The sequence below is a fragment of the Fonsecaea nubica genome (assembly GCF_001646965.1).
Source record: "Fonsecaea nubica strain CBS 269.64 chromosome Unknown Scaff24, whole genome shotgun sequence".
Classification (NCBI taxonomy): Eukaryota; Fungi; Ascomycota; class Eurotiomycetes; order Chaetothyriales; family Herpotrichiellaceae; genus Fonsecaea; species Fonsecaea nubica.
The window spans coordinates 326,914-347,697 of NW_019173697.1; the positions used below are offsets into that span (position 1 = coordinate 326,914).

General features: G+C 52.2%; 7 protein-coding genes across 7 annotated transcripts; 2 read left to right on the forward strand and 5 right to left on the reverse strand.

Annotated features, from left to right (window-relative positions):
- Positions 1-460: 460 nt before the first annotated feature.
- Positions 461-1,453, forward strand: AYO20_04619 (hypothetical protein; the record flags this gene model as incomplete). The annotated part of the gene is made up of 1 exon (XM_022642915.1): positions 461-1,453. One exon carries the CDS (start codon positions 461-463, stop codon positions 1,451-1,453), a length of 993 nt encoding a protein of 330 aa, XP_022501217.1.
- A 1,033-nt stretch (positions 1,454-2,486) lies between these two features.
- On the reverse strand, positions 2,487-4,040 carry AYO20_04620 (hypothetical protein; the record flags this gene model as incomplete). Its single annotated transcript, XM_022642916.1, has 3 exons — positions 2,487-3,204; positions 3,259-3,547; positions 3,605-4,040. The coding sequence occupies 3 exons, from the start codon at positions 4,038-4,040 to the stop codon at positions 2,487-2,489; spliced, it is 1,443 nt and encodes a 480-aa protein (XP_022501218.1).
- Positions 4,041-5,439: 1,399 nt separating this feature from the next.
- On the reverse strand, positions 5,440-8,616 carry AYO20_04621 (hypothetical protein; the record flags this gene model as incomplete). The annotated part of the gene is made up of 1 exon (XM_022642917.1): positions 5,440-8,616. The coding sequence occupies one exon, from the start codon at positions 8,614-8,616 to the stop codon at positions 5,440-5,442; it is 3,177 nt and encodes a 1,058-aa protein (XP_022501219.1).
- Positions 8,617-10,103: 1,487 nt separating this feature from the next.
- Positions 10,104-12,098, reverse strand: AYO20_04622 (hypothetical protein; the record flags this gene model as incomplete). The annotated part of the gene is made up of 1 exon (XM_022642918.1): positions 10,104-12,098. The coding sequence occupies one exon, from the start codon at positions 12,096-12,098 to the stop codon at positions 10,104-10,106; it is 1,995 nt and encodes a 664-aa protein (XP_022501220.1).
- Positions 12,099-13,214: 1,116 nt separating this feature from the next.
- AYO20_04623 (hypothetical protein) lies at positions 13,215-14,390 on the forward strand (the record flags this gene model as incomplete). Its single annotated transcript, XM_022642919.1, has 1 exon — positions 13,215-14,390. The coding sequence occupies one exon, from the start codon at positions 13,215-13,217 to the stop codon at positions 14,388-14,390; it is 1,176 nt and encodes a 391-aa protein (XP_022501221.1).
- Positions 14,391-15,619: 1,229 nt separating this feature from the next.
- On the reverse strand, positions 15,620-19,235 carry AYO20_04624 (hypothetical protein; the record flags this gene model as incomplete). Its single annotated transcript, XM_022642920.1, has 2 exons — positions 15,620-16,054; positions 16,110-19,235. The coding sequence occupies 2 exons, from the start codon at positions 19,233-19,235 to the stop codon at positions 15,620-15,622; spliced, it is 3,561 nt and encodes a 1,186-aa protein (XP_022501222.1).
- A 1,044-nt stretch (positions 19,236-20,279) lies between these two features.
- Positions 20,280-20,738, reverse strand: AYO20_04625 (hypothetical protein; the record flags this gene model as incomplete). Its single annotated transcript, XM_022642921.1, has 1 exon — positions 20,280-20,738. One exon carries the CDS (start codon positions 20,736-20,738, stop codon positions 20,280-20,282), a length of 459 nt encoding a protein of 152 aa, XP_022501223.1.
- Between the last annotated feature and the right edge of the window lie 46 nt (positions 20,739-20,784).

Genomic DNA, 20,784 nt, shown 5'->3' on the forward strand with positions numbered 1-20,784 from the left:
GGAACTTGTGTTATGTACCGGCTGTACTTACCGAGCTGTCTACTTGGTAGTGTACTAGGTAGATATACCATCATCCGCGCGGAAATGGGGTCTCAAGGGGACATACATACGTATTGGTAATTACCTGCTGAATTACTAACCCCCCCCCCCCCTTTTTTTTTTTCCCCTTGTGGATTTGTCCCGACCTGGATTCAAGGCTGCATACTCGGTACGTCGTATAGAAGGTATACACGCCAAAACCACTAGACCTCGAAACCCCACATGTCCACTCTCTCGGTCTATATAAACAGGGCAGAAGTTGCCAAGACGAAGTGCGACTTTGATACATCACAAGCACGGAACAACAGTCTCTATAAGTCAGCGCTGTACACCCTGTTAACACATTTACCAAGATAGGTTCCGGTTCTTTAGAGATTCTTGATATTTGCCTTGGAGAAAAATCGTCCAGCGAACAAACACAATGGACTCACCCAAGTACGCCGCATTCACCGTCCTGGAGACGACGTACAAAGTCGTCGACAACCACGCCATCAATGTCTACACGTTGATCCCCAAGGCCCGGCAGTCGCCGTCGACTTCGCCTCGGCCAGTCATGGTCAAGTTCCACGGCGGGTTCCTGATCACCGGCACGGCGCTGTACCCGGACTGGTTTCCCGCGTGGCTGGTGGCGTACGCGCTGCGCCACGCCGCGGTGCTGGTGCTGCCCAACTACCGGCTCGCGCCCGAGGCGACGGGCCTCGAGATCATGGCCGACCTGCGCGACTTCTGGGCCTGGCTGAGGTCCGACTTCGAGACGTACCTCGCGGGCGCGGCGCCGGGCGTCCAGGTCGATCTGGCCAGGGTGCTCTCCACGGGCGAGAGCGCCGGTGGGTATCTCTCGGTGCAGAGCGCGCTGGGAGGGGAGGAGCAGGGCTCGATGGTCCCCACCGCCGCCATCGCCACGTACCCGATGCTAGACATGAGGTCGCGCTTCTACACCGAGGACTACCCCAAGGTCGTGCTGGGTGCGCCAACAATCCCCAAGGAGGTCATTGGCGAACACCTGCGCGCGGTCGAAGAGGACGCAAAGAGCGGGAAACGAAGAGTCATCAGCTCCGCGACCCCGCCGAATAGACTACCCCTGGCTCTCTCGGCGGTGCAGCAGGGTCTGTTTACCAAACTGCTGGGCGAGGACACGATCTTGTTCCCACTCGAAAGAATCGAGCACGTCAGCCCGGAGAAGGTGCCGCCCATCCTAATCATCCACGGCCGCGACGACACCGGGGTCCCCGCGGAAGGGAGCGAGAAGTGGGTGGCAAGGGCGCGAGAAAGGTTTGGATCCGAGAAAGTCGCCTTGGTGCTCCAACCCGGCGAGCATGGATTTGACACGGATGAGAAGATAACGCTTGATACGCCGTGGCTCAAGGATGCGTTGGCGCCGATAACGGCGGCGTGGCTGAGGACCGACGAGTAGGCGTACATACATACAGTCTTGAGATGGCAATAGGACATCGAACTGGGTATACACAGGCAGGTCAAAAAGCTATAGAAATAAAGGGATTCTTTCTGTCTTGCAACCATGTTTTCCGAGTTGGGATTTTGAGAACCACTACATAACTAAACGCGTTCAGTGATCAGGTCAGCCTCGGACTAGGTGTGTGTGTGTCTGTCTGTCTCTGAGCACATCCATAACCCCTTTGGAGGGGGTCAGGTTCGCAGGACTTTCAGTCGCAAAGACTCGATCGCAATCGAGAGAACGATACAGCGACGACTGAGTCGAAGAACACGAAGGGAGAGAGACGGAGACGCTGTCGGCGCCCAAGGCCTCCTAGTTGGTACAAGGCTGAATTGAGCCGGCAAGGCTGAGACTCCCAACCCCTGTCCCGAATTCTATCTTTGCAAGAGTTCAGGATCCCTGCCGAACATGTAGCAACCGCGATCGTGGTCAAGCTGAAGCCGCATGTCAAAGCCTTCAGCAAGATTACAATGTTATTGACATATCATGGTCTTGCCACCAGTGTCTATATTAGTCTGGGTTTCGTCCATGCTCAGCTGACAAGAGATTCTGGACGCAGGTGCCCGACAACAGCGGGAACAGTGGACCACGCCACATTTTCCGCCCATTGAGAACTCCGCCCATCTATTTTGTGCCGTAAAGTCCAGGTCTTAATGCCTCCCAATGCCCGCCCGTTTAAGTATACACGTTGAAAGAGACAGATTTCCGTCACCCCGAGTTACATGATCCTGCTTGTCCTCTGCTATGCTCTGAACAAATCAAGGCGCTCAACTGTGAAATGTTGACAGTCGTTCAATGGGTCCCAGCCATTGAAATCTGACGTATTCCAGACAGCTTAGGCATATTGCGCCCAAAAGTGGATGAGTGAATAAATCCCCGAGAGGTTCGAGGGCACTCCAATATGCGATAATCGTTTTCGTGCATCTGAGAAAAGGCTCAGCGCTTTCATGGTAGCCGCCCATTCCCCTCGGCGGTAAAGATGATGAGAATGTCATCCCGTTTGTGGCGCCATTGTTTCTTTGAACAAGCTCTGATTGATTTTGGCCCACTTGTCACTGACAAGGTCTTTGAACCTTGCCCACCCCGATCGATTGAGTCTGTTGCTGAGTTCGCGATACATGTACATTTCCGCCCAGCAATCTCGACCCCATTCGCATCCGGCCATGTTCACCATGAAGTCTCGTTCGTGCTCGTTGTAGTGGAATCTTGGGTCCAGAAGAGGCTTTCCCTCTTCGACCACTTGCCCTTGGGCCGGCTGGAGGGCACATGCACCAGGGGGGAAGGAATTTATCTTCCGCTGAGGGATGAATGCGAAATGTGTCCGGAGGTATGGCTGCGAGGCATAAAGGTGCTCCAATGCATCTTGCTCCTTGTGTTCCCACTCCATATGTTTCTGTTCATAGAGGACAGGGTCCCACCAGAGGTCAAGTAACCGGTCTGTGAATGGAGATCGTCGCACGAAGAAAGACCCTAGGTTGAAACCATCGCAGTCCTGAGGGATGATGATGTCGATGGAGGACGTCAGATTGTCGCCAGTGGGGGAGCGGGCAACCGGGTCAAGGAAGTCGGTGACCGGAGGATGGACGACGTGGAGAGGGTTGTAGAGATTGATGTCGCGGTACACGTTCTTGTCGAGATCGTTGAATATGTGGGATTGTAGAGATATTGAAGGCTCCATGATGAAGGTGTTCAAGTCGAGCCACCAGAACCTGCAGTACTGTCAGTGATACGACACCCAGTCCATTTGCAATCATTCCTCGTACCATTCAGCTTTAGGGTACCTGGCCATTGCGTTCCGGATCAGGTCAACCTTTTCCCAGCTCTCACGCCATTCATGAGCGTATCTCTTCTTGGTGCTCATGTCTGCAATGTCTAATATGTATCCCCATCTTTCAGAATATCTCTTTTTGTTTTTCACACTGTCACGCTCAATGGCCCATTCTCTAGGACCTTTCCATTCCATAACACCGCCGCCCTCGTTGGCTCCGAGGATAATGACGAACTTGCTTCCGCCGCCGAGATGCGAGTTACCACGGTATTTGGACAGGGCGTCTAGAACAGAAAGTTAGGACTGTACCAGAAATGTGAAAAAGAGGCGTCGTCACTCACTTGTCTGGGACAATATAACCGTCGTCAGTGTGACAATGGACAGTATTATGAACAGAAATTTGAACCTCCTCAAGACATTGCCAGCAAAAGTCTTTATTCTCGCCAGATTCCCACCGCCTCTTGGGTACCACCGGCTGCGGCCAAGTTTCTCTGGGTCTTTCCAGTTGGCCGACAAAGGAGTGTAGGGACTGAAGACGGGCAGCGTCGAGGAGATTTTCCGCTTGGACCGGAGAAAGAAGCCCTCATTTTTGGTCTGGATGCTGGGGTATCCTCTCACTTGAGCACTTTTGGCCTTTGCCGCAGCCCAGTGATCGTCATTGTTGCTGTAACTGTTGGTTCCTGCGTACAAGCCGTTGGGTGTTGAGCTGCGCTCAGTCAGACCTGGTGTGTTCCATCCTCTGTTGGGCAGTGGTGAAATCGATCGAGAGTGGGACATCGGGGCGGGATGGTAGAAAGGAGTCACAGGACCAGGAGGTGTTGGATGCGCATCAGAGAGGACAACGACTGGCAGTAGTGAGTGAGTACTGTGGAGCGGGTTGTCTTGCTATGTGAGGCGTTGAGGGAATAGAATCAAGGTCAGATTGACAATAAAGGCGCGGGCGGTTGATTCAGCTCATCTGACTTGAGGTGCAGGACCATCGACAAGCCCGCAGCAAGACCAGGTTGATGGTGATTGTGAAATGCATCAGCAGCCACATGGAGATGGTCTCATCGACCAAGAACGTAACAGCCCAGACTTTAAGGGAGGGGTTATTTCTGTTCTGGAATTCGAATCTGTTTATTATTTTCCATGTTACAAAAAGCCCCCCGACTACACTACGTATCCGACAACCCACACCCGCCTGCGCCCGCGATGCTTGCCAAGGGCCTTCGGTGCCCTCGTCTGGCTGACACTTGTCGACTCCCGGTACCTGCTCCGAGTAGGTAGGCTCGCCAGTACCCGCTTGACCATTTCTCCATGCAGACAAGTGGTAGGGAGGCATGTGGGCTGCCGAGAATGGCACCTTGCAGCACCAAGACCCATCGTGCCTGTACAAAGTACCCGCTCCGAATAGTGACTCGTACCTTGGGATCTGGCAAATCAATGGCCTTTCTCTGAGAATGTCGTAAGGTCTGTACCGAGTACCTGACAGGTGTCCCTTTTCCAAGATGCACCCGCTGACTGCGATATCAAGAGCCACTTCCCCTCCGTCCACCCGACCTCGAAGACTCCCACTACAGAAGTCACCCTATGTACGAGGTACCTATGTATACAGCCAGTTCGCTCCTTTTCATAATGCACAGAATATTCAGGGACAGGCACAAAGTCTGTGGAACCTCTTGAGACACTGGTGCAGTTGGACCCCGCTGAAAGATCTCCGCTTTCCGCTGTGCACGATCGACCCGTTGCTGGCTTTTCATGACATTGGTGGGAAGGCGCATCAAGATGAATTTCTCCTTTTCTGCCCCCTCCACAGTTTGTCACAGGGCCCACTCTACGTGGATCGATGGCCAGCCACGATGGCGACGATGCCTCCGACCCTTGCCATAAGTGGGACCCCGGTCAGTGGCTATAAAGCCAGCCACCCATCCCAACCCTGTCCCGCGTATCACGGCTTGATATGTGCATGGTATCCGTGGAGAAAAGTCAAATCGACCGGGAGGGTTGCACAGTGCCTGATAAAAGGAAGGACTTTGGACATATGCAACTTTCCAACGGCGGCAGCTTTGCGCATCATCACTTTGTTTTTGGTTTGTAAAACTCGAATGTATTCAAGGTGCTCGACAGTCACAGCACTATCGTGACATGGTCATTTCCAAGCTATCCATCCACCATCCAATGGGCATATCCTCATTCAACAATCCGGCTCTACTCGCACGGTTGGCGCGATGAGCACCTCGCCAGCATTGTCTCTCATACTCAACCTCATGCTCTCGCGTTCCTTCATCCGTTGATGATGGTGCCGTTCCTCCTGCACGATGAACCCTTCTTCGTCAGTAGGCCTTGGTCTTGCACTGTCCCCAAACGTAATTTCCACCTTGAACTTCAAAAACTCTCCCTTGCCATTGTCGAAAATGGTGATGACGTCTCCTGTATACAGCTTCCCGAACAAGGCGGCTTCTCCGGAGGGTGACTCCTTTCGCAGTTCGACGTCGTTGACAAAGACAGACCCGCTTGCCGAAGTCGCGACCAGTGTTCTAACCCCAGGAAGTGCAGTCCAGTCATTTCCGCGATTGACGTGAGCCTCCATACCAGGTGCCCAGAATGTGATCTTGAGGGCGAATTTGGGAATTCGTGTGTCTTTGGTGTCAGGGTACTTAACGGTGCAATCAATGCCCCGTCCCCATAGTATGAATCTGGCTTCCAGATTGATGGTAACGTTTGCAAAAGACCCAGGAATGCTGGTGAGCTTGCCATATCGTCGTGCAGGTTTGATGAATTTGGTTGTTTGAGAACTTGTTCTGGTTGTACTTTCCAGCTCTGGAGCAGGACGGATGAAACGGTCCAATTGCCCCATACTTTTGACCGCATGACCAGTCTTCGCGTCAATCGTGACGGCAAGCTCAGCTGATGGAGGGGAATTTCTGGTGATCAGATTTCCATGAAATGTCTCCGCCTTTGCCCGTAGCCTGCTGGCTCTCGACACATTCCTTGCTTCGACCTCTGCCTCAAAGTGAGCTGGGTCATCGACTAGGCCAAGGTCGATGCGACGAGTACATACAGGCTCTTCGGACACTTGAGCCGTATCCCCAGATTCGTTATTCGCGTGTGGAGTGACTGAAGCCGAGGGTGACAGCTGACGGGTTTCAGGAGTGACAGGGTTGGTTGTTTCTGGAGTTGCTACGTCCGAAATATCTGCCTCAGGAGACGCCATGTTGAGCTGACCTATTTGGTTCTCTGCCCCCATAAGGCTTGCGGCTGAACCGCCTGCGATTTCAGGTACGCCGAGTACCTGAGGATATTGAGGTGGTTGGCCAGAAATGTCAGCGTTTTCTGCAATACGCGGTGGACCACGATCTCCAAAATCATTCACGCTGATTTGCTCGACTCGATTCCGGATATCTTGTACTGCTGTCGGCGAAGACGGGCTCAATTCTCCGCCAAATATTCCCGAACTACGCAGAGCGGAGGCGGAAATTTCTCCAAAGAGACGCTGGGCCGGTAGTTCTGGCGCAACGGGTAACGGCAGAAAACTTTCACCAGGTTCGGGGAGACGAGGATATGCGATAGCTCCCGCCAAGGGTGATAGTTCTGTTCTCGTGCGAATGCGCTTCGCTGGGCGATCTGGTGTCCGCACTGAAGAGGGCGGCTGCGTCAGTTGGTTCAAGGTGTTAATCAATTCTTCGTCGATGATGTCCTCGTCGACTTCATCAACAACTTCGAGGCAGTTTTGTGGGTTGTCAACCAGCTCCTCGATATCCTCATAGTTGCAGTGATCTGGCAAGTCGCGTAGCCACGGGTGTCGCAAACATTCGGGCTCTTTTGGCCGTAGAGCAGGGTTTCTGTTTAGGAGCTTCCCAACGAAATCAATTGCCACCTCTGATACCCCAGCCTGCCTCAGCGTATCAAAGTTGACATTCTTCGTCATAATATTGTTCAGCATTTGCGCGCCGCGATCATCGCCTCGTCCGGTGACTGGAGGCTTCCCGCAGAGAAGGTGGAAAATGACGGCGCCAAAGGACCACATATCCACAGACTGATCGTAGGGTGACGGGGGTTGTTTTGTTGCAGGTTCTCCTAACCGACGTCTTTTTGTCGCTGTTCCTTGTGCATACGTTGCATAGTCAGGGTACACCTCCGGTGCACAATAAAGAAGAGTACCACAAAACGTTTTGAGAAAGGTCTCTTGGTCGGTCACACATTTTGACAAGCCAAAGTCGGATAGCTTGACGACCAGAGGGTTTCGGGACGCTATGAGGATGTTGTCTGGCTTGATATCGCGATGGGTGATGTTTCTTCGATGAAGATAATAGAGAGCGTGCAATATCTGTTTGGCAATCTGCTGAACATCGGACTCGCGGATAGCTCCATGCTTCCCGAGCTCTTTCGCAAGCTCGCCGTAGGGAACATACTCCATCAGGATATAAATCCAGTGTTGGTAAGTGTGGCAATCGACGTAGTTGACAATATTCGGGTGGCTCAGGTTTTTCATAATGTTGAGTTCGCTGTCAAATTTCATGTCGAGGACGCCGTTTTTGATAAAGCGGCGCTTGTCAAGCTCCTTTGCGGCGTAGATGTCGCCTTCTTCCTTCGTCTGGACCTTATAGACGGTTGCAAAAGCCCCTTTTCCAAGCAGACCGGTAAAGTTGTACAAGGAGCCTCCATTCCAGTAATTACCATACGTGCTCTCCCTCATGGAAGCAAATTGCGCCACATCGCCTCTTGCGGCGAGATACCTTCTCAGATTCTCTTCGTATTCGTCTTCGTAGTCACCACGACTCGGGATCCGTACCATCATCTTGATCTCGTTCTTTCTTCCACCACCAAAGAGAGAAATGATAGAGCCATGCTTGAGGACGATAGTCGCGGGTCTGAGAATAGGATTATCTCGACGAGCTTTCGCCCTGAGGTGGACATCATCAACGACGGTTCCATTGGTAGATAAGTCTTCCAGCATAAGGCTGCCCTGGCTGTTCACAAATATCTTGAAATGCACTTTGCTCACTAAGTTGTCATCATCGTATGCGGTGAGAAGCACGTCGCATTGATTCCGAGCGCGACCAAATCTAAACCCATCTTTTGGATTCGTGACAGGAGAGGACATTCGCAAAGCTAGGTCTCGGGGCTGGTTGAATTCGTCCCGGAAAAGCAGGTCGTCTTCGCTGATATCCTGTAGGTCGGCATTTTGCAGTATGTGCATAGGTGAATCCAAGAGGTTCGCTTTTACCGCCTCGAACGCGGCAGGGGAAGTTGGACTCAACAGACATATCACATCTATGGCATCCTCGTTCGATATATTGGACACGTTCCTCCTTAAACGGCGAGGGTCTTCAATCGGCTGTGTTGAAGGCTGGGTGGGTTGCGAGACCATAATGGATGTGTCAAAGGCGTATCACGATAAGCTGAACTGCCCAGACGGCGGAAGAGAAAAGTTCGAGAGACAGCGGAGAGGGTCGAAGACAACCCGTGTATCCTTACACAGCAAGGTGACGCTAGAGGGAATCTCGTCAGCAGACTGAAGGTTCGTCATCGCATGACATACTGACCAAGCACGACCGACTTGTTTACCATCCCAATTGTATTATAGTCCACTGGGAAATATGTAGACTCAGATCAATTGAGCCAACGAGAGAATAGCATGCCCAGAGCCTAGGTGTATGTCTGGAATATCGTTAGCAGTGCCCAGTTTATAGAAGCAGGAGAGGCAACATGAACAAAAGGAAAGGTGTAGCCGCGAGGCAACAGCCGCAGTAGCTCTAGGCCTGAAGCCAAAAGCACGACGACATATTGACACTCGGGTGGGAGGAAGGCATGAATTTCATCGCACACACCTGGTAATAGACCTTTGTAAGGCAAATGGTCAATTGGCCTAACAAAACTGTCGATGTGGGCATTAGTCTTTGATATCGACGACCAACGCATTCCCACAGAAGAAGAGTGCGCCTGTTTGATATGCGACCGCAGTATTTTTGCTGTCCACGAGCCTCTAAAGTGTGTATTTCTGCAATAGGGAACTCCCATATTTCGAGCGCTTCGCAACGAGGAGCAAACATGATGTAGAAGTGCCAACTCTTTCCACCGACGTCTCGACACTCCACCATACAAAGCACCGGCTGACTCGAGCGAGGCGAAAGAACCAACTTACCGAGGGCAGTTGCGCGAGAAGTAGAGACGCTCGAGGATAGGTCCCTGTGGGAAACCGTTAGCAATTTGTCCTGTGGCGGTCTTGAGCACCGGAGGAGCACCTTACAGATCGGACAATGGCCCCAAGACAGGAGATGCGTTCGAGGTGAGCACTGATTTTCTAAACATCAAAAAGAGCAACGCTATCAAAACGGCCGTACAGAAACCAGAAACGAGGTGAGCAGGAAAAAAGGGTGCGCGAGAGAGGATAAATGAGGTCGAGATTCACCTGCGGCTCTCGAGGAAATTTCCCCGCCAACGCTCGCCCAGGCAGGATCCCTGCAGCTCCTCGCGATCGAGCCCCGAAGCTCCAGGCGACAGGGCGGCCTCATGTGGATTTCGTCAACTTGTGTTCCCGGCTCCCCGTTCCTGGCTAGAGTAGCGTGTCCCGGAGCCGGGTTGACGAGAGCCAATGGATACGTGATAGATGTGGCATTCGCTTACTTTAAGTGTCTTTTAAGCACTCGTACCGGGACTGGTAGGATCACGATGCCTTCAAGGCGCGGGACGTCACGCGCCATATCCGCAACATGTAAAGGGTCTTGTTGCAAAGAGCATGCATTACATATTCCAACCTCACTCAGGTGTGCTTGAACCACATATTCTACCAAGCACTGGTGTTTGGTGTCATTGAAACGCGTCTCTTGACCGCGTCGGCTACCACTGCATCGAGCTCTAGTCATTCATATCCATTGCTTCTTTCGCCAGCATATCTCTCCGGCGGATTTCCTCTTCTCGCTGTTCACGTTTCTTCCTGCGCGTTCCGGTCCCCTTCGCCCGTCTCGCTGCCGCCTCTGAGACATTGATGATCTGTAAATGCTTTCCTCCGTTTCCTTCGTTGGTGCTGTCGGTGAGAGCGTCAGAGGCTTGGGTAAATGCATCCTGTAAAGTTGGGGTTGATTTTGCTCGTTCATCATCTTCAGGCGCTCCTGGAAGGCTGATTCCACGTCTCGCTAATGTGGCCAATCTCGTCTGTTCTCTTTTGCGGTCCCTGGCCTCTTCCACGACTCTCTTGTATTCGGGATCATCCTTGTCTTTCCCGATCCAATCCTCCAGGCCGAGCTCCTTAAGTTCTTTATCGAGGATCTTCTTGGTTGTTTGAACATGAGGCTTAGATTTTCGACGCCCTTTGGGATTCTCCAGTACTTTCAACTCCTGCTCGATCGACTCGGGTGTCGCGTGTTCGAACCTTGCTTCCTGGTTCGCGCAGAGTCGGCGAGGAATCGTGCGACGTAGTGCCGCTGGCTCCGGGGCAACACTTCGGCTATCCATGATGAAGTCGATCTTGCTTCGCGTTGATGGCCCTGCCGTTTTGCTACGAATTCGTCTTGCGGGTACAGATTGAGCAGAGGGTTCGTCTACCGCAGAAACTTCATTTGATGGCTGGACATCTAGATTAGTCGTATCGTTGAGAGGATCCGTAAAGGCGGAAGAGCGAGGCCCGCTGTTTTCGCCAAAGTCGGCGCCTTTTTCGATCGATGAGAGGATTTCCGAGGTATCTAGAGGGTCGATGTCGAGCAACGGCGCGTCATTTCTGTCACGCAATCGATTGTTCTCTTCTACACAATCGGATTCTCCACACTCTTGTGACCGATCTTCGTTGTCCTCGGATTCTCTTGCAGGTCCAGCAAGAATTGATTCTCGAGAGTCATCGCGTCGCGACGATGACCGCAACAAGTACCCAACAGACCCTGGAATAGGTTGTTGTTGGTTCTCACGGATATCCAGATTCATGCTACTTGCTTGCGTATCTGCGCTGGACATTTCGACAGGCGCAGGCTGAACATCCAATCTAGCAATTTCTGTGTGTTGATGACTCTCCGATAGGAGACGGCCCTTCAAGTTTCGGCGCAAGGACGTCATTCTCGAGGGAGGTTTATCTTGATTCGTGAATTGATCACCGTAGTCAAGGATATTCTGAGAGTTTGATCTGGCTGCTTCTTGTTCTGGTGTCGATATCCTTGAGCTATTGGAGTCATCGGCAGATTGGCCGTCCGAGTGATTGCTAGACTGCGGAGTCGGCATTTGCGTAGAAGACGAAACGGTCTCTAGGTGATGAGACCGGGTCTGTGGTGCTCCAACCACTGGTATCAGCGCGCTCGATCCTGCGACATTGGTGTCGCGTTTGCGTTTTCCCAGGCTGTTCTTGTGGGGTACTTGATATGATGAGCTTGGAGTGGATTGTCCAGTGGCGGTACTCATAGCCGATTGCACGATATCCCACTTGGCTCGAAGTGCGGCGTTTTCAGCACGAAGTTCTTCTAGCTCTTGCGCATTCGCCTGAGCCGATGTCAGGGTCATGATCATGGTGCGGATGTTGCCCGTGAAGTCGATTTGTGTTGGCTTATCGAGACGAGGGGGCGAGGTTTGAGCCTTAAGTTCTTCGATAGATGTCTTGATCTCATCTAGCGTGTTGCGAAACGTCTCCAGGACCGAAGAGATGGCTTGAATCTGGGCATCGTGCTCCAGCGTTTTGACCTCCTGGTCTACCATTCTCCGATCGTGTGGTGTCAAGCATGCATCTTGTATGGCGTGCTGGGTCAATGTTGAGTCCAGAGACTCTGTGTCTGGTGGGGTTCTGAATGGAGTGTTTGCATGCCTGTTTTGCGACGTGATGGGTGCGGAAGTCCTCCTTTGTGACTCCGTCATGAGTTGGAGATGTGGAGGCATCTCTTGTCTATCAAAGAAGGGGCGCGAGCGGCGAGTGTGGGTAGCCATGCTCGCAGTTGATCTGACCGCGTCCCCAGCGTATCCAAAAACGGGATCAACCTGCTCATTAGTCTCCCTGCTCTTCAAGTATGTCCTCGATAACTTGTATAGATACTGATTTCTGGAATCTCGTCAGTCTCACGTATCTTTCTTCTAATGTGATGGAATCTTGCATACAACATATTTCTCTGGGCGGCTGCAGGAATCATCTTGCAATACTGTCCAACCGCCGCGGAACATCTTGTACAAAACACTTCAGCAAGAGTACATCCTTCCAGAGATCGCTGTGTGACGCCTTCCGGGACGACTTGTGTTTTGTTGGTCGCAATCTCAGTCCCGAAGTGAGTACCAGAGTAAACGGGACGAACGTATGAACTCGTGAGGCGGATCCATTCGTTGTTAAAGATACCGATTTGGTTGTCGCATTGAAGACAGTGCAAGTTGACTTGTGGAGAAGCAGGTTGCGACCTGCGGCGGGAGGGGGTGGTCATGTCGATATCGTTGCCGCCGTTCGATGCTGGCAGCGGACATTGACTGCGACTTCTGGGATTATGTGCAAAAGGCGTACGAAGGGAAAAGGGATGGTGGACTGTGAGGTGCGGCAAAAACGCGTGGAGGCTTAACGCGACCTGCGCTCTGAGTTTCTGGAGTTTTACTCGGCACCGCGGTAGGAGTCGTGTCAAGGCGGGGGCACGTGGGGCCAAGCCCAGCTCATCTACTGTAGGCAGGTGAAATCTGTTTAGGTAGTGCCTAAACCTTCCAAGCGGCGTCAGCCAAATGCCCCGAACCTCATGGCAAGTCATTGGATCTTGATGCGCGCATCGCCGCTCCCACCTCCACCCGTTACACTGATCAAGCACACACTCACGCCTTTCGAAATCATTGCCTTCTACCGATGTCGGAACAACAATCCTCTTTGAAAGTCTCTTCCAGATGCTTGCAGCAGCATCTAGACAAGGGTTGAATTCTGCGGCCAAAGTCCGCATATCATCAGCTCGGTCGACGTGCCAATTGCATCCACTATCGGGAACCCTCAGATTGTCTTCAACCAGAGGCATCAACCACTCCAGTAACAAGATGGCTACCTCGCATACCAATGGGGGCACACCAGATGCCTTCGCCGACGTCAAACAGAGCTCTACCATTACAGAAGCGAACAGCAATGCTGCCTCACACAAAAGGGTCAATGCCTGGCAACAACCTGGCCCAGCTGCTCTTGATTTTCGCAGCGATGTAATGACCACACCCACGGCGTCCATGCTTGATGCAATTGCAAACACCACGCTGCTGGACGATGTCTTCCTCGAGGATCCAACCACTAATGAACTGGAGTCCTCTGTCGCTGCGCTGGCAGGCCATGAAGCCGGTCTGCTCGTCATGTCGGGCACCATGGGCAACCAAGTCGCACTGCGCAGCCATCTGGTCCAACCACCTCATTCGGTGCTTTGCGACATCAGGGGCCACATCCACAACTACGAGGCCGGCGGTGTGAGCTGCCTCTCGAGCGCCATGCTGATTTCCGTCACCCCCAGCAATGGCCACCACTTGACTCTCGAGGATGTCCAGAAACACTGTATAATCTCAGACGATGTCCACGCCTGTCCTACCCGAGTCATCAGCCTAGAAAACACCCTCGATGGCATGATAATGCCGCTTTCTGAAATCCGTCGCATCTCCCAATTCGCCCGCTTCCACGGCATCAGACTCCACTTGGACGGTGCGCGCATCTGGGAAGCTGTCGCCGCCGACGCCGGCAGTCTCCCCGACTTCACACGCGAGTTTGACAGTGTGAGCATGTGTTTCTCCAAGGGACTCGGCGCACCCATCGGCTCCATCATCGTTGGCAGCAAGCCCTTCATTGCCCACGCGCGACGAATCCGTAAGATGCTCGGCGGCGGCACCCGCCAAGCGGGCGTTATTTCCGCCGCTGCCCGCGTCGCCGTGTCCGAGAACTTTGGCCACGGTCCCAACGGCGAAGGTGGCAAGTTGCGCGACAGCCACGCCCGGGCAAGGAAAGTCGCGGAGCTGTGGGCAGCCAAGGGTGGCAAATTGGCCAACCCGACGGAAACGAACATGGTCTGGCTGGATCTTGCAAATGAAGGCTGTTCGGCGGATGAGTTCGCCGACCTCGCGAGCAAAGAGGGTCTAAAGGCCCGGGGAGGACGGTTGGTCGTGCATTACCAGATCAGTGACGAGGCGGTCGAGAGACTGGGAAGAGTCATGGACGCTGTCCTACAAAAGAAAGGGAAGTGATGGACCAGAAATAGAGTCAATAAATGTCAACGGGCACTGAGCATGTTCTTCGGATAGACAGTAGACTACGGCTAACCACCAGCAAGGGAGGATTGCGCAACACTGCGCGATTCTATTCTCAGCAAAAACATTGAAAGCTTGGGTCATGACATTTGATTTGTGAAAGCCCGATATTGCACAAGAAAGTCCCAGCTGCTCAGTCAACATCCCTGTCCGAACGTCTCCTTGCTAGAAGCGATCAATTGGCGTCATTGTAATTTGTCGGACTGGTTGCTCCATCAAGGAGGCATTTGCCATTATCGCTTCTCCCTTCTCGAATCGCAAGACGAGATCCTTTGGCATGCTGCCCGCGAGACAGTCCGGCAGCGCGAATCCTCTTGTGCCCATGTCACTCTCCATCTGTTTTCCAAGCCAACGTCGTGAGAGAGAAAGCTCATTTAAGCACTTGCAAAGCACAGCATGGTTGCCAATTCTTACACTCTTGCGTCTTTCTCCCAATCCTCCTGTTCCCGACGAGCATGTCTCGCCTTCATCGCCGTTATCGATTACAGCAGTCGAGTCTTTCGGGAGCCTGACTTTTGTATCCAACATTGGTCTGCTGAGACAATGACCCGCCAATGGCCCTCCAGCATAGCCCTGAGTCAATCTCTCGAGAATATCCTTTCTGACAGCGAGCCCAGTTCGCATATCGCAAATGCTTGGAAAGAAAATGTATTCAATCAACCCTCATCGAGCAGTGCACATCTCCAGACATGGTCAAGGAGTGGCAAAGAAACAAACTCCACAGCTCAGAGGAGTAAAAAGAGAAACCTTCAAGCTCGAAAATTGTTGCGTAAATTGAAGCACCGCTTGCTGTGAAGAATGGTAATGAATTGTGCCCAGCGAAGCCGTAAAAGCGCTCGATGCACCGGCCAGGACTTAGAAGCTCAATTGTTAGAAACCTTGTGAAGGAGCACAAGTAAAGAAAATTCCACGAAAGCTCTGCAATTGTGGGAGTCATGCATGGAAGGCCGTCCGTTGTGTCCCCTTGTGTAGCACCGAACAAAGGAAAAGTGTTTTCATGTCATAATGGTCGTGCGAAAGTTTGGTTTGACCGATATGGTCCTTCATCCGAGTTCGACGCCTCTGACTTGAGGCAAATCCGACATCATGCCCAAGAAGCCAGACAATGAGGAACGCCGTCTCGAGAATGTGAATGAAATTTTTGCGTTGAATCTCAATGTGGTGTCTCAACCTGCGACACCCATTTGCCCCGGTCTCGGCTGGTAGCTTTGTCTTCCACCTGGTCCACCTCCACGACTTCCGCTACTATCAGCACTTCCTGCGCGGTCTCGAGCATAGGGGCTGTTGGGGACGCCGAAGTTGAACTCATGTGCTGGTGTCGATGTGGCTGAAGCCATGTTCTGTACAGGTCTGACAGAACTTTGCTTCTGCCACGCAGTGGCCTGGTATGGGTCGACATCCACCCTCGTGGCGACAGGTCCAAGCGAATTCGAAGCCGAGACGGGGCTGCGGACTGGTGCATCTGGTGCCGCAGCTGTCTGTCTCTGCACCTGGCCCTTAGCAATATGGCCGTACCGGGACAATATCTCCTTTGTTGTAAGTTCTGCAGGTATGCCATGAAGATTCGTGTCGGTCAAGATGGACTGTAGATCCTCGGGCACCTGTGGATAAAGTTAGCTCTTGCAACGATAGAATATAGATTTGTTGGCTTCATACCTGACAGAACAGATCATTATATTCGATCAGGGTGTTGACGGCTTCAATAGCGAGGAAGCTTTCATCAACCTGAGGCACTTGAGGCTGCCGCGCGCCTGGTGCCTTCTCTTTCGCGTACAAGATATTTGGGGCCATAACGGTAGCCAAGTTGTGGATGTCCATTTTGCTGCCAGACTCTTCATCAACTTGAGAGAAAGAGGCTGCCCATTTCAGGAATGAGAATAGCACTTCCATAGTATCGCGGTGACTCTTTGGCATCAGACAGCATGTGAGATGCAGAACCCTCCTTCGGCGTTCGTCGTCCACTATCTTTTGAGAAGTGATGAACAGCTTTTGTAACTTGTATGTCAGTAACGGCTCGGGCATCTCTCTCAGGAACTTCTTGAGCAGTGCGGCAACCTGTACCGGGTTTTCTCGGTTGAGGTCGGGGGTCTGATTTGCATCAATCGCTTCTGCCGTCTCTTTGAGGCGTTTGATGTTGCCATTCTTTCTGAAGACGCCTTCAACCGACATATCCATCTGTTTCATGGCTGATACACAGTCATCCACAATTGCCGGAACTGTGAGAGCGCCAGGTCCGACTCCGTTGGTTGATTCTGCTCCCTCACGCTCAACCAGTACCTCCAAGGGGACGCCAAAAGTGCCTTTCTTCTTGACACCAGCATCACCACGGAGTGCACGACTGACTTTGCCCCAGAATGTCTGCTTTCGCTGTTCGATCAGGCCCAGTAAATCCTCGAGGGTATATTCCCCATCCAGCAACGGCTGCATCGAAAGGACTGCCACATGCCGGACAATAAAATACTCGAGTGCGGACAGTTCCGAGAAGTATATTTTGGTTCTGAGGGGATTTTCACCAGCCAGGAGATCGGCACCGCCCCCAGATGAGTTTCGCTGATGGCCATTGACCAGTCGAGGTTCATTGCCCCGGTGACCAATCAGGTTGGTGCCTGCATGACGGAAAGCGTTCGGCCGTTGTTCTTTTGCCTGCTCGGCGGCAACAATCCGTGGAATATCATCCAGGGTCAGGCCCTCTTGATTATTAAATGTAAGTTCCGATTTCATGCGGCCATCAAGATCTTTCTCCTGAACGATCTCAAAGCCACCCGGGTTTCGGTGATCGTGACCTTCAGCTCCTTCAGAACCTGGTCGCACACCGGCTCCGTCATAGAGGATTCGGGACTCACGGGCCTTCCGGAACGTCGTGGAAAGAGCGCGTTCGTTGCGTGTAGACCGAAGTCGTTTCATCTCGCCCACAGTCTGTTCCAGTGATGATTGTTGTTGGCTCGATGTGCCTGCGTAAGATCTAGATCGTGATCCCATCATCTGGTGAGGCATGACCGGTTCCCCCGAACCTGATATATGATGTCCTTCATTGGTTTTGTATGGAGTCAGGTTGGGATCATCGGATGTATGTGGTAGGGTACCGCCAGACTTTAGCACCTCAAGCAAGCGTGCCAATGCGACCCGGAGTAAAAAGACATATTGCTGTAACTTCGTGACGTGGGCGAATCCTGAGACCGTGTCCGGCGTCCGTTTTGCATGATCAACGCAATACACCTTTTCTTCTCTTTCATTATACATCGCAATGCCGAGGTCGCTGGTCAAATCTCGCTGGCAGACGCTGCAAGTAAGATGACGGGGCTTTACATGCCATCTGCGGCCGTAAATCATAACACATTCGTCGTCGATGGGTTCCATGCACGCAGAGCAGCAATCTGATTCTTGGCTCGCAAGTCCTGCCACACTCTCTTGTAGATCCAGTGATTTCATCTCCTGCTCTTTAATTGTTTCCAGGTCGGCAAGCTCATCCAAGAAAGCGTGAAGACCTTCCGGAGATCCTTTCTCACGTTCGAGTTTCAGCGCTCCTTGGAGTCCAATGCGAATAAGTAACTTGAGGTAATGAGCCAGGCCAGTAACCAAGGACAAGAGTTCCTGAGTGACCCCAAGTTTTCGCACCCCAGTCTCCTGTGTTTTTGAGAGAAGCGTGAAAAACGCCACAACTTTCTTACATAGCAATTTCGCTTCCCGACCATAGGCAAGTTCTTTGAGTTGAGCCTTGATAATCAAAGCTGCGAGGGTATCGATAGCACCGAATAGGATGTCCACATGCCAGATGAATTTCCGAGCAACAATGACTCCATCGACATAGACGCCATTACTGACATGTAGAAGCATGTCTGAGATGCAGGAAGCAGAGGATTCTTCGAAAGTAGATAGCGTGCTCCAGATTCGATAGACCTTGTCCTCCATCTTTTCCTCATCCTCCTTGACTGTTTCCCGCTCATCCTCGGTAACGGGGGCGTGCATGTCTCTCCTCTCCACGACTGCCTCAGATTGTGCAAGTCGGACATTCCAGAATTTATGAATCATGTAGCATTCGGGGTGCCAATGTTGGTTCTGACCATTTCGGAAGATCTCGACAAATTGTTTCAAAATAGCAGTCTGACAACCGTTGCACCGCTGCGCGAACTGCGTAGAGTAGTGGTAGTGGCAGTAAACTCTCCCGTCATGCTCGTAATAGCTGTCCTGGGCGCCGAAAACGGTCGGACAAACCGAACATGTGAAGTGCTCGATGTGATATTTTCGATCCAGGGCTGTGATGTAGGAGCCACGAAGTGCGCCGCCGCATTCGAAGCATAGCAGGTCCAGACGGCGGAAGTAATCTGTTTCGCATAGGGGAAATTGTCCAGATCCATCCTCGGCATCCACGGGGAAGAACTTCGAGGCGACAATTTGGCCGCAGTCGGCGCATTTGAAACAATCGAGGTGAAATGTTCCCCCAAGCGCACGGACGAACTGACCAGTCAGAGGCTCACCACACTTTCTACATTGTCTGGTTCCCGAATTGGATGACTTTCCTGCGCTGCCATTTGTTCTTGATCTGCTCCGTTCTCCTTGCCCACCCACGGATCTCTTTCTTCCAGTCCTGCTATCAGAGGAATATCTGGCATCACTATCGTACGGAACTTCATTTGCGTTGCCGTTTGCCTGGGTTGGCGGAGTGTATGGGTACTGACCGTTGGAGTTCTGTGGAGAAAGTTCATTCTGGTTGCGAGAAGTGCCTATGGTGTATCTCATGTTGCCAGAGTTCCCCTGGTGCAGCTCGTCAAGCGGGGCTGCCATTTTTGAAATATGCTCAGAAGGCGTTGCATGAATATATGGCAAATGGGCCAGTAAACATTCGACGCCTAGAGTTTCTTCGACACTTGTCTTGTTGCGGACTCAATTCAACCGCACCCGAGGGAAGTGACTGACTTTTGTCGGATGACCGTGTTGTGCGCGTCTCTTGCCTGAGACTGTAGCAAGTCCATGCAGCAAAACACTCGGAGAATAAATGAGGGACGAGGGAAATCGTGGAGATGTTGTGGTGCGTTACCGGATAAAGTTGTCGCAGCCGACGCCCAGGCTGGATGTGGATGTGACGAAATTGAAATAGTCGAAGGCGTGTCAATTGTGCGGTTCTTCGCGAGGGACACTCGAAAATGTCCCAGCCAGAGAACGGTAGTAGAGGGTGAAGGAGGCTCTGACGGAGCGCGAGGGACAAGGAGACGGAGGTCGGACAAGGAGTGGGAATCGAGGAGACGACGCGTTGCGGCAAAGTTTGGGAACTTGTGAGACAGCCGGCCAGGAAATATGCGCAAAAGAATAGGATGAAGTTGATGGAAGGTCTTGACAGTTGGTCGAGTGTGCCGTCGAGAAATGGTGGCTTGTCAGATCAGATCAGATTCATCCATCAAAACGATGAAATGTGAGTAGCGTGAATTGCTGGACAGGACGTTCGACAGAGGCCCAAGCCCCGAATGGGCCAAATTTAGCAAGGCACAAGGCCATTCGGAGAATTGGTCCTGTCACGTGCCTGGGCGCTAATTCCTTAGCGCCCCCAGTGAGCTGAGCGTCCGCTGATTGGACAACGTTGTCAGCCTCGCCAGGGTCGGTCATCATGACAAGGGCAGTTGTCGCCAGAAGGACGGCTTATGGGATGTTGGCAGAAATGGAAACAAAGCGATGAGAGGTGAAAAGGAAATAAAAATAAAAGGTCCAGTTGATGTTAACACTAACAAGCCCCCAAATAAAAGCGGAGACCGGCTTGGACAATAAATGTCCGCTCCCAATACCATTCAATATACTGCTTCGTCCTTGCATCCTCCCCGTTCGCACAGCCCCTGCCTAGGTCTGTTTCGGAATTCTCACAAAGACAACTCCGCTTTTCACCTCTATCTTCGTCCCGTTGGCATTTGCCTTTGCGGGCAATGTAACAGAACGCTCAAAGAGTCCTTCATGTCTCTCCTTGTGAACAGTCTTCATGATCGTGCTTCCTGTCTCACCGAAAGTTGGGATTGACGATGTCTCCTTTTTCCCACGGACGAAGATAGTACTACCATCCAACCACTCAATCTTGATGTCATCGGCAGAATCAATCCCCGGCAGATCTCCAACCAGAAGCCATCCCCCTACATCCCCTTCTATTTCGAAGACGTCGAACTTTGGAGCCAATACCCCGCGATGCGATGGTAAGCCGTCAACGTTGTAGTAGGCGTCACCCACATGATTGAGCTTGGCACGCAATGAGTGCGTGTCAATCAACGAGATGTGGTGAGGGTGGAGCAGGCACTCAAGTGTTGACATGATGAGGTTGTCGGATGCCGTTTCAGATTTTTGATGGTTTTAGAGG